General features: G+C 37.4%; 1 protein-coding gene across 3 annotated transcripts in view; it reads right to left on the bottom strand.

Moving 5' to 3' along the window:
• Marchf8 (membrane associated ring-CH-type finger 8) overlaps positions 1-12,720 on the bottom strand; it is a 134,374-nt gene that overhangs the window by 77,277 nt on the left and 44,377 nt on the right. For all 3 annotated transcript variants that reach the window (XM_076834321.1, XM_076834325.1, XM_076834323.1), the window contains exon 2: positions 6,089-6,268. In XM_076834321.1, coding sequence (XP_076690436.1) covers positions 6,089-6,190 — 102 coding nt within the window. In that variant the 5' untranslated portion in view covers positions 6,191-6,268. The remainder of the gene's footprint in view (positions 1-6,088; positions 6,269-12,720) is intronic.

Here is a 12,720-nt window from a genome sequence, read left to right as displayed (position 1 = left end):
AGAGACTTAAAAAAAAAAAAAAAAAAAAAAAAGTAGGAAGAGTAAATAATTAAACCAGAGATGTCTGAAAGAACAATTTTTTTTTCCTTTTTCTCTATAAACCTGTCCTACAGGGTTCTGGCTACAAGAAAAGCAGCACAGTGCTTGCTCTGTGATCAGCAGGCCAGTATTTATATTTAGCAAAAGATCAGCTACTGCATACCAAAGAAAATCACCAAGGGCTGGGGGAAGGGAGCTTTGAGTACCAATGCCAGGAAATAAACTGCTTCAAAGGGGAATTTTCCTGGTCAAAGGCTATAAATAAACCTTTCATCTCATTGGTATTCTTCTAGGAATCAGATGAACATTCATTTCCCTCAATTTGTCAATGCTTATACATTTCCAAATGCATCATGTCTGAAGCAGTCAATTCACTGCAACTAAAAACACAATTCCAAGAGGAACTTGAACCAAAGACAGGAAGACCCATAATCTTACCATCTTGTCACTGGCCTCTAGAAAGTCCAATCACCTATAATGTTCTCTACCTGTTTTCTGCATCCCTCATTTTTACCTAACTACTTCATTCTTTATTTTTCTTCTGCACTTATTAAAAATGCCTCAAGCTTTTGCTCTCTCAGGAAGTTCATTTTCAGTAATAAGTACTCTGGCTTAAACAAGGTTCCCTTTATCTCTCACTCAAGGGATGGGTAGGTGGGTAATCAGCCTTTAGAGGAAAAGGAATGACTTCAAAGGAAGAGGAGACTTACCTGGGCTCGCTTGGATGGACATGGACTCTCCTAAGGCATTGAGAAATGGTAGAGGCCCAAAAGGGTGATAACTTTTCCTTATCCATTATATAGGTCATAGATGACAAAATAATAATAATTATTATTACTACCAAAAATTAATAATAATTCTCACACTAAAAAAAGATACAAATTTGGGCTGGGAATGTGGCTCAAGCTTGGCGTGCTCGCCTGGCATACACAGGGCGCTGGGTTCGATCCTCAGCACCACATAAAAATTAAAAAATAAAGATACTGTATCCACCAAAAACTAAAAAAGTAAATATTAAAAAAATTCTCTCTCGCTCTTAAAAAAAAAAATTTATCCAACACAGCAGAGGCTGCCTGTAGCCCTTCCCCAGCTAAGCTGGTTCCCTTCTCCCTTTACCACACTTCATGACTTCCCCCTCCCATCCACCTCAACTGCACAAAAAGTGCCACACGAGCTCATGGTTCATAATGTAGCTGGAGAGGGAAGGGTCCCCCTAGATCACACAGGTAGGTAACACACACAGAGAGGCTAGACAGAAGCATGAGCCAATGAGAAGACATGGTAACATCCATGCACACCAGGCAGGACAGAGAAAGGCACAGTAGATGAGAAAGAAGAAAGCTGAGTTTATTCTAGAAGAAGAGATTTGCCTTTGTTTGAAGTCATCTTTTTCACTACGCTAACCAAAAGACTGATGAGAACAATTTTAGAGGAGGGAAAGTTTATTTGGGGGCTCATAGTTTCAGAGGTCTCAGGCCATACACAGCCAACTCCATTCCTTGGGGCTGGAGGTGAGGCAGAACATTATGAACTAAATAAGCTTCCTCTCTTTATAAATTGATTAACTTGAATTTAATATTTCTTTTATTCTATATTTCTTTTCATTATAAAATATTCAGTGCCAGGTGTTCTGTTATAGCAACAGAAAATGGACTACAACAAAAAATCTCTTGAGGCCCTCACAGGTAAGTGTGGGAGGCCATCCTCGCACATGATTTGAGTTACCTCCCTGGCTGGGTGAGAAGCACTTAGACACAGTTGTGTCAGAGCTTTCCCCACCCTTCTGAGGTCTGAGGGCTTGGCCATGCAGAGGCGTGTCTGGCCACTGCCCAGAAGACCCAATCATCACCCCTGACCTTGGGATGCTGCCCCCTTAATCTTCATTGGGTGGGATTTTCCCGGGAATTTTTTGTTCCCCAATAAAAGTCCACTCCCTGGGGTGTTCTCTCTCTCTCTCACTAGCCTCTTCAGTAAACCTTGCTACCACATTAGGTGGCTAGAAGATGGAGCTAGGAGAAGCTGTCCTGGAGCTGGTTTTAAAGGTAATTAGAGTCTTGTCTCTTTAATTTAAAGCTCCCTAGTGTTTTCTCAGGTTTCAAACCTTCTTTCATGAAGCCAGCTCAGGTCAAGGGCTAGAGGTTAGGTAGATGGAAGACTTAGAAGCCATGCAAATGTTCTCACAGATGGTAAAGCCTAACCAAAAAGTAATCTGGAACAGGTATATTTTAAAGATGTACATTAGATCTTAAAGATGCAAAAACAGAAGATAGATTAGTAGAGTAAAAGAAGGGGGTGGGGGTTGGGGGGAGAAAAGGGAGTTACTAGGGAATTAAACTGACCAAATTGTTATGTGTACATATGAATATACCACAATGAATCCTAGTGTTATATATAGTTATAATACACCAATAAAAAACAAAATTTTTTAAATCCCATTAACATTATCTAATTAAAATTCTCACAACAGCCAGGCATGGTGGAGAATGCCTGTAATCCCAACAACTTGGGAGACTGAGGCAGAAGGACCAAAATTTTGAAGCCAACCTCAACAATTTAGCAAGATATTGTCTCAAATTTTTAAAAAAGTTGGGGGGGTGGTTAGGGATGTAGCTCAGAAGTAAATAGGTGCTGGATTCAATCCCCAGTATTACCAAAAATAATAATAATAATTCTCACACTAAAAAAGATACAAATTTAACCACCAAATCAAGTTTCCCAGTGCAGACCACAGTTTCAAAAGCAATGGATCAATATCTATAAAATCCTAAAAATATGTATGCTTCTTCAAGAAAGTGACAGTAACAGATATCCTTTTGTGGATTACAAAATATTTTTCTTATTCATCAACCATACTGGCTATTATGTAAAAGTCCATTAACTCTCCACAGAATTATAGACAGGCTTATCCAGTGGGTGCTATAGAAAAAATCATGCATAAATTCACCTTTGAGGTAACATGAAACAAATATGGGATAAATTTCACCTTCGTAGTTCTGAGAACAGTGAATGATAAGCTGGAAGCTCTGGGGGTCTTGCAAGATCCTGTCTTAACTGCTGTTTCACTGCCTGCAGCTGCACAGTGGCACCATGATTTCCAGCATGGTCAGGCTGCCAACAGGTTCAAACTACTCCCCTCACAAAGAAGGAACAGGATAGTTCCTCTATCTTCCCAAAACCAATCAAAATCCCACTTCTATAAATATAACAAGTCAATGCTATTTATTTAAGCCTTTAAAAACCATACTATAAAATAGATCAATTCAGTAAACACTTATTGAATATCCACTTAACAATGAAATCTAAAATAGGGTACATATCAAAAAGAATTTCCCTTCTTGACTAAAATATTGGATATCTTCCTTTCTGTTCCACACCAAGTACGTGTAACTTTCTCATATGCATGGACTCTCATATACTGCTATGGACTAAATGTTTATCTCACCCCCCCCTCCAAATTCCTATGTTGGAACCCTAGTCTCCAATGGGATGGTATTTGGAAATTATGCATCTGAGAAAAATTAGGCTCTAAGGGTGGAGCTCATGATGAGATTAGTGCTCTTCTGTGAAGAAACATGAAAAAGCTTCCTCTCTCTCCACTCAATACATGAGGACATCATAGGAAGGCAACTGTTCACACACAGTCAGAAGTAGGAACCCTGACCTCAGACTTCCAGACTCCAGAACTGTGAGAAATACATGTTTATTATTTAAGCCACCCAGACTATGTTATTTTGTTACAGCAGCCAGAGCAGACTAAGAGACACACCAAGAAATTACAGCCATCTATTGTCTAAATTCAACCTACAATGAAAAGGAAATTGGCAGTCTCACCTTGGTATAGGCAAGTACCTTATAGTAAGATTTAGTTATATTTAAAAAACCATTTGGGTTAAAGAAGGGTTATAAGAAAAGACTATTAATTTAAATAAATCTTCCACTGACAGAATATGGGAAAGACATTTGAGGGTCTTCTTTCAACCCTAGCAAGTGAGAAAAAATAATGAAAAATATTAATACAACTAACAATTATCTACTTTACCACTACCCTCACAGCTGGCATTTCAACCAGTGCTGGTCACACTTCTCCCAAGTGCTCAGCTAAACAAAAAAGGGTGTGGGAAAACACAAACTAAGAATAGAGAGAGCTATTTTCATTTATAGAAATTTTCATTTTGAAGTCCAGGTACTTCAAAAGAGCTAGAATATGATAGATTTTTTTTAATTCTTTATGGAATAATGGAAAGAATGGTGTCCAATCAACTACAATAACTTCAAATTGAATGACACTTATTAGTTTTTTTCTTAATCTTTGGTAAAGATCAGTTTAACTATAAAATAGAAAATCTACAAGAACTAATTGGCATATGTTTATACAGCATGTTGCAAAGGCAATGGAGAAAGCAGGAAGTCATCCTTTATTCTTTCCTGTGCCTCCCCACATATATTCAACAAGTCCAATTAAGAAATAAACTAAATACTCCATTAACCCATCCCAGATGATATCATCATCACCTTTTTTCCTAGGCCAAGGATCTTCAGGGATTGGCCTATCTTTAAAATACAGCTTCCACTTGTTTTTGTAAACAACCTTTTATTGGAACACAGGTCCAAACATTGACATATCGTCTTAGTGTTTTCATATCACAATGGCAAAGTTAGTGAGTGTGATTGGCCCACAAAGTCTAAAATACAATCAGACACCACATAATGTTTTGATTACACAGCTTAGTGACTCCTTCCTTGGCTCTCTTAGTTATACAAGTACACTCTCATGATGTTGGCACAATGATAAAATTGCCTTATAGTCTATTTCTCAGAATGCATCTCCATAATTTTTTTAAATTTTATTGGTGCATTATAGTTACATATAATATTCACTGTGACATACTCATACATGCATATCTCATATCCCTATTTATAAGCAACATATAACTTTATTTATTATCTGGCCTTGTACAGAAAAACTATACCAAACCTAGACTAACTAAGCTATTAAATAATCCTCTGCTCTCCCAGAACTTATTGAATTCATTCTACAAACTGCAGTCTCAGGGAAACTTTTAAGAACAAAAATCTGATCATTTAATTCTTTGTACAGATAAATCCAAACTCCTTAAAGTAGCTTTCTGCTGATTTTTCCAGCTTCCTATCTTGCCACTAAACAATCTGACCTTTGTGCTCAAGTTATTTTATTTTAATCTCTCCAAATTCACATTGCTCTAATCTTCAGGAATTTGGCATGTAGCATTTCCCCAACTTGGCATACTATGCCTCCTCCCTTTCTCCTAACTCCAGATCATTGTTTCAGGTCTCTGCACAAATGCCATCTTTTCCAAGAAGACTTCCTTGACCCCACTGGCTGGGATTTAGAAGTCCTAAACATTCTCCATCCTGAACTTCTCAGACTCTAAAGCATAGTTATTTTCAAGCCACATCACAAGTACAAGGGCAGAGAGAGGCTCAGTGGTATTAACTATGGTACCCTTTTAACCAAGTAAAGCATTCCTAAATTTTTCTTCAAATAAATTTATGCTTTATATCATGTTCTGAAAATTAAAAGAACTTTATCTTTTTGTGGGGCAGGGGGTACTAGGGATTGAACTCAGGGGCACTCGACCATTGAACCACATCCCTAGCCCTAATTTGTATTTTATTTGGAGACTGAGTCTCACCGAGTTGCTTAGTGCCTTGCTTTTGCTGAGGCTGGCTTTGAATTCCTGATCCTCCTGTCTCAGCCTCCAGAGCCATTGGGTTTACAAGCATGTAGCACCATGCCCTGCACGAACTTTATCTTAGTGATTTATCAGAAGTAATCAGGCATACAGACTTAACCAATAGATAAACCATTTATAACCATTTATGAACAGAATAAATTTACATCAAAATCAGAAAACTACCAAAAGACAATCTCTTCTAAGCACAACTATTGTGTGCTTATTAGTATATTACCTAAGGAAACCCTGATTTTAGAGCTTAAGTATTATTAAATATCATACTTAATGAACTTTTAATGAAAACTAAAAAAAAAAAAAATGTATTCTCCCATTACCTGTTCTTCCCTCTCCTTTTCTTTGGTCTTACTTCTGTAGACTCTAGCAGAAGTAGCATCCTGGGATGGAATGGCAGAGATCTGATGCAGTGGCATGCTCATCCCAGCCTCTGATCTGGTTTCCTTCTTTATAGAAGAGAGTCTCCACTGGTAGAGTCATCTTGGGCCATGGACTTCAAGCTAAGAGGAGTAAAGAGAAACATAACTGAGTTAAAATACTTTTCTAAGAATGAGATTAGAATTTTATCTTTAATTTCATATTCTGACTTAAATAGATAATGATAAATGTTTCATCAAATGACAGAAATTAGCCAGATGTGGTGGAACACACCAATGATCTCAGCAATTCAGGAAGCTGAGGCAAGAGGATTCAAATTCAAGGTCAGACTCAGCAAGTCAGCAAGGCCCTAAGCAGCCTAGTGACAGCCTGTCTCAAAATAAAAAGGATTAGGGTTGTGGTTCAATGGTTAAGCGCCCCTGGGTTCAATTCCCGGTATTTAAAAAAAAAAAAAAAAAGAAAATGACTTTTTAGGAGGAAAACTGTAACATTTCTCTAAAATGGGAGTATGCTGAAAGAGGCTGGTGGATCAGGTACATGTATAATCAAAGATTAATTCTCCATTGTCTACTTAGGTTTAAGCACTTTATTCATCTACTATATTTTTGAAGTTAAACTTTTTTCATAATCAAGCACTCATCCTGATATAAGCAGTTATGTTTCCTTAAAACTGCTGCTCTTGAGCATATACAATAGTAAGACTAGAGGTTAAGAAGTCTAAATTTAAAATATCCATGATCCATGCTTAACCTTCTAAAAGTCTAGACTCACTTGACCAGGTGTTGGCAAACTTTTCCTATAATGGGCCACATAAATATTTCAGGTGTGTGGCTGAATCTGTTGCAGCTACTCAACTTGCCTTTTAGCATGGAAATCGCTTATATGTAAATGAAGGAGAATGGTGATGTGCTATGGTTTTTGATATTGTGTGTTCCTCAAAGGTTCATATGCTAGAAGCTTATTCCCCAATGTAATGGCATTTAGATGATGGGGCCTTAAGAGATGAGGTCTTTAAGAGAGATTAATGCTTTCCTGAGAGAGCGAGTTAGGTTTCATTGGTTTACTCAATAGCAGGTTGTTACAAAGCAACTTTTACTGCTGCTGCCCACTCTCTTGCCATGTTCACATCTCTCATATTCCCTACCTTCTTGCCCTTCTCCCCTTTCTTGTATTTTCACCATGTCATGTCATCCACCATATTATGAGACCCTCACCAGAAAGTATTGCCAATACCAGGCTCTTGAACATCCAGATTTGGGAGTTAATAAATCTTTCCTTTATAAAGTATCTAGGTATTTTATTATAGCAACACAAAATGGACTAAGATTTATATTCTAATAAAACTTTACTTATAAAAACAAGTAGCAGGCTAGATTTGGTTCATGACCTATAGTTTGCCAAGCACTGCTCTAAAGGGTTTCTCACAGAAGATGGGGGTTATCATGAAGACCCCCAGGAAGATGACATTCCTGAGAACCAAGAAAATTCTGCCCTTAGGTAGAATAATAGTGTATGTTACGCTGTCTTCAATAATTCCAGGTATTCATGCCTTTTTTCTGGTTTTTTTTTCCCTCCTACATGCCCCTGAAGTGGCTAGTAATTGAACTATGTTCTTTTTCATTCTCTCTTCTCAATGCCCCCACTGAAATCTATCAAAATTCTATATACAATTAAATACAAATTATTCATAAGGCTTAAGGTAGCAATGGTTCTTGCTGTTTGAAACTTAACAAGGATATAAGCTTTAAACCAAAAGAATTAATCTCTAACTTGAGGGATTTCATTTATTAACCATATGCTTGGGGTGAGGTAGTAGTAGTAGTAGATAGGCAGGGAAGACAAACAACAAAACCTAACAACACTAAGGCCACACTTGACAAGCAGACGTTTATATCACCTCTCTCAAAATTCTGCTCTGTACAAAGGTATTTATGAGGCTGGTCTCACATTGACAGGTCACTACAGAAACAGAACAACAAAAGGACTCACAAAATGGACTCCTTTGCATAGCTAAAATCAACAAGCAACAGAAAGGAATAAGAAACTGGAAGGAACCAACGAATACAAGGAAATGATCTTTAAAAAAAAATCTGATTTTAAAAATCAAATTTTATGCCAACCATGGCGGTACATGCTTGTAATTCCAGCTACACAGAGGTTGAAGAAAGAGGATAGCAAGTTTGAAGCCATACTGGGCAATTTAGCAAAGACCCTGTATCAAAATAAAATTTAAAAAGGGCCAGGAATATGCCTCAGTGGTAAAGTGTTGGGAGCTGTCACACACGAACCAAGCACCCCTTAACCTTGAGTGATGAGAATATGGAGATGTGGCAAGCCAGCCATGGGCTGTGTGTGTGTGAACTATGAGCATTGAGCACACCAAGTGGACTGAACTGACGTCCCTCTGTTTTGGGCTGGCCTTGCTTGGTCTTTTCGCTTGCTCTGCCATGATCCCCACACAGCTTATGAGATGGGCATGGCCTTCCTAGATGTCAGTCAACCTGCCGAGAGCAGACATCATAAATCTAAACTCAACTCCCTGAACCTGACCCCTTGCCTCATTTGAATGGCTTCTCTCCAATAAAAGAGTTCAGCATGTGCTCTCTCTTTCCAGACCTTTAAGTTCAGAGGAGCCATCACAGGATCCAAAGAAAAAGGTATTTCTCTGTCTCTGTGTGATTATTTTGTGCAGACCAGTTCACCTAGAATGACCTTGAGTGTTTAGTCATGGAACACAACAGTACAGCACCCGTGTAGCCTGTGTGAGGCCCTGGGAGTTTAATCTCCAGTATCTTTAAAAAAAAAAAAAAACTTTTAATTTTAGAACAGGTAGATAATCTCTAATAACAAGTGTCACCTACTTAATTTTTTTAAAGTAGAGCAGATATACATAACCTACTCTTTTTTTGAAGTCGAGTAGATATGCATAACCTACTCTACTTCAAGCCTTGATGAAGCTAGTACAGATGAAGCACTGTACTCCACAAATGATCTGAATGTTTATATTTAAGCACATTATACAAAACAAGAGAAACTTATTTTTTGCTGATATGTCTTACATGCTAGCAGATCACAATAGTTAGTAGTGAATTGTTTTTTCATCAGTAATGCATTAAAGTCCTTTGTCATGGATGATAAGCATTATCGCATCACTGATACATGCCCATGACAATCTCAGGGGACCATTTATGCCACAGAAACACAAATGCAAGAGAGTTTAAAATTATTTGCAGTTTTTAAGGACCTGCCTCTTTACAGCCACTTAAGCTAGTCTTCTGATATACACCCCTGCCTCCAGGAGATAGACCTATAAGTTTACTTGAAACAATCCCTGTCCTGTGCCAGACATATTGAGGATAAGTCTAACTAAGTCTATAAACAAACTAAAAAACAGACCATACCACTTTTTAAAATTTTCAGTTGTGGAGGGACACAATGTCTGTCTGTCTGTCTGTCTGTCTGTCTGTCTCTCTCTCTCTCTCTTTCTTTCTCTCTCTCTTTCTCTCTCTCTCTCTCTCTCTCTCTTTCTTTCTTTCTTTCTTTATTTCATATGGTGCTGAGGATCAAACCCAGTGCCTCACATGTGCTAGGCAAGGGCTCTACACTGAGCCACAACCCCAGCCCACCATGCCACTTTTTAATGTGAAGGTAATTATGAAAGCATAAAGCAGTTACTACACTATTTTCTTTGCAAAATTTCCAGATATCTATCAATTTATCTTTAAAAGCAATGGTTAAACCTCTATATTATACCTAACAATCAATTCCACTAATGCTAACTCAGAAAATATGGGACACTTGAAATGAGCATCCATATCTGTTAGAACTGAAATGCCAAAGCCAGTTCTTTGAGTCTGGGGATGGAAATCCTATGTTCATGAATCAGAAGACTTTATATTGTTAAAATGTTTACAGTTTGAATCTGGAATGTCTCCCAGAGGCTTGTGTATTAAAGGATTGGCCCCAGCTGACAGCAATGTTGGGAGACAGTGGAACCTTTAAGAGGCACAGCCTAGTCAAAGGAAGCAGGTCAATGGGGGCATGCCTTTGAAGGGTGTGTTTTGTCCAAATCCCTTTCTTCCTTCTCTTCCCATCTTTATTTCTCTCCCTTTCACCTCTCTCCCTCCCCACATCCTTCCTGGTCACCATGAAATGAGCAGCTTTCTTCTACCACATTCTTCTGCCATAATGAAATACCTTATTATAGGGCCAAAAGCCAAAAGGCCAAGAGATCATGGACTGAAGCCTCTGAAACTGTAAGCCAAAAGAAATCTCTTCTCTTTTTAAGCTTTTAAAATCAAGTATTTTGCCAAAACAACAGAAAACTGACTAACACAGATGGCAATTCTCCCCAAATTGATCTAAAGATTCAAAGTAATACCTATCAAAATGTAAACTGACTTCTTTGCAGGAATTTGAAAAGCTAGTTCCAAAATTTATATAGAAATTCAAGGGACTCAAAATTGCTAAAATAACCTTGAAAAAGACGAACAAAATTGGAAGATTCACACTTCTCAAATTCAAAACTTAGTACAGTTATCAAGATCATGGTATTGAATAAGTATAGATAGATCAACAGAGATGGGTGTGGTGGTACACAATATAATCCTAATGACTCAGGAGGCTGAGGCAGGAGGATTGCAAGTTCAAGACTAGCCTCAGCAAATTAATGAGGCCCTAAGGACTTAGCAAGACCCTGCCTCAAAATAAAGACATTTTAAAAAAGAGCTGGAGCTATCACTTAGTGGTAAGCAACCTCTGGTTCAATCCCCAGTACCAAAACAAAAGAATATATATATATAGATTAACAGAATAGAATATAGAGTCTAGGATTCATGTTATCTATACAGTCTAGGATTCATGTTATCTATGGTCATCTGATTTTCAACAAAGGCCATTCTATGGTGAAAGAATAATATTTTCAAGAGGACGGAGACAACTGAATAGCTACATGCAGAAGAATGAATGTGTATCCCTTCCTAAAATAAAGAAAAAATAGACAAACTACACATCACCAAAAAAAAAAAAAAATGTGCTTTTAAAGACATCATCAAGAAAGGGAAGAGGCCAGTCCAGTAGCACACACCTACAATCCCAGTTACTGAGAAGGCTGAAATAGGAAGATATCAAATGTAAGGCCAGCCTGGCTAATTAAATGATACCCTGTCTCAAAATTTTAACAAAAGTGTCAGGGTAGGGCTAAGGGTGGATATAGTGACAAAGCACCAAGTTCAATCCCCAGTACTGAAAAAAAAAAAAAAAAGAAAAGGGAAAAGATTTCTGGATGTGTGTGCATACCACAATCCCAGCTATTTGGGAGGCTAAGGCCAGAGGATCACAAGTTTAAGGCCAGCTTTCAAAAAACACTTTTTAATAAAGGACCAGAGACAGCTCAGTTCAGCAACAAAGTGCTTGCCCAGCATGTGCAAAACCCCTAGGTTCAATCCCTAGTACCACCAAAAAAAAAAAAAAAAAAAAAAAAAAATCCACAGAATAGAAGGAAGTTTTTGTAAGTCCTATATCTAGTAAGTGATTTGTATTCAGAATATGTTTTAAAAAAACCTCTTACAATTAAATTTAAACCCAATGAAAAACAGTTACTCAAAATCTTTGGTCATCAAAGAAATGTAACACAAACCATGAAATATCATTTTAATTATGTCTCTAATTAAAAACACTGCTGATAGAAATATATGCAGCTGCTTTGGAATACAGTCTGATCCTTTCTCAAAATGTTAAACATGTCACCATATGACTCACCAATTCCACTCCTAGGGCGTACACACTCAAAATAAATAAAAACATTTGCCCCATTTATGAAAACTGCCCAAAAACTTGTTTTTGTATTCTCCATTCAGTAGACTCATTCAATAATAAAAAGAAAGAAAGTACTGACACATGCAAATGGATGAACTTTGAAAAAATGTCATTTTAAGTGAAAGAATTTAGTAACAAAAAAACACACAATATGATGACATTTGGATGAATGTACAAAGTAGATAAATCCACAGAGACAAAAAGTAACTGCTGATTCACAAGGACTGGGGTAGAAATGGGCAAATAGTAGGGGGTAATGGCTAAAAGGGTTTCCTTTTTAAACCAATGAAAATGTCCTAAAAATGACAATAGTGATGGTTATATAGTTCTTGGATATACTAAAAGTCATAAGATTATAAACTTTAAATCAGCAAATTGTAATGGGCATAAACTATATCTCAATAAAATTATTTTTAAAAGAATGTGGAAACAATTAAAGTGGTCTAAGAGAAATTTTTATTTTCCCTTGGTTCATTCCCTGATAATGTATCTAGATGACAGGGAAATGCCAATTGCTTCCCTATCTCCCACCCTTCCACTTTTAAGAACGGCAACAGAAAGAGTACAAAATCAGCAAGCAGAAACTAATTCTCAAGTCCTAGCACTAAACTGTGAGAGGTTAGGCAAACTGACCAATTTCTAAATTCTTACTTCCTGTCTGTAAAAGACAAGGGTAATAACCTTAATTCAATTCAAAGGATTGCTGTGAAGATCAAATAAGATTGTGGCCATGTGCACAAATTAAGAGTTCTCTTTA

Source organism: Callospermophilus lateralis, chromosome 15, assembly GCF_048772815.1.
Source record: "Callospermophilus lateralis isolate mCalLat2 chromosome 15, mCalLat2.hap1, whole genome shotgun sequence".
In the NCBI taxonomy this organism is placed as follows: Eukaryota; Metazoa; Chordata; class Mammalia; order Rodentia; family Sciuridae; genus Callospermophilus; species Callospermophilus lateralis.
Note: the sequence above shows the minus strand (reverse complement) of the source record. Positions and strands in the feature narration are given on the sequence as shown.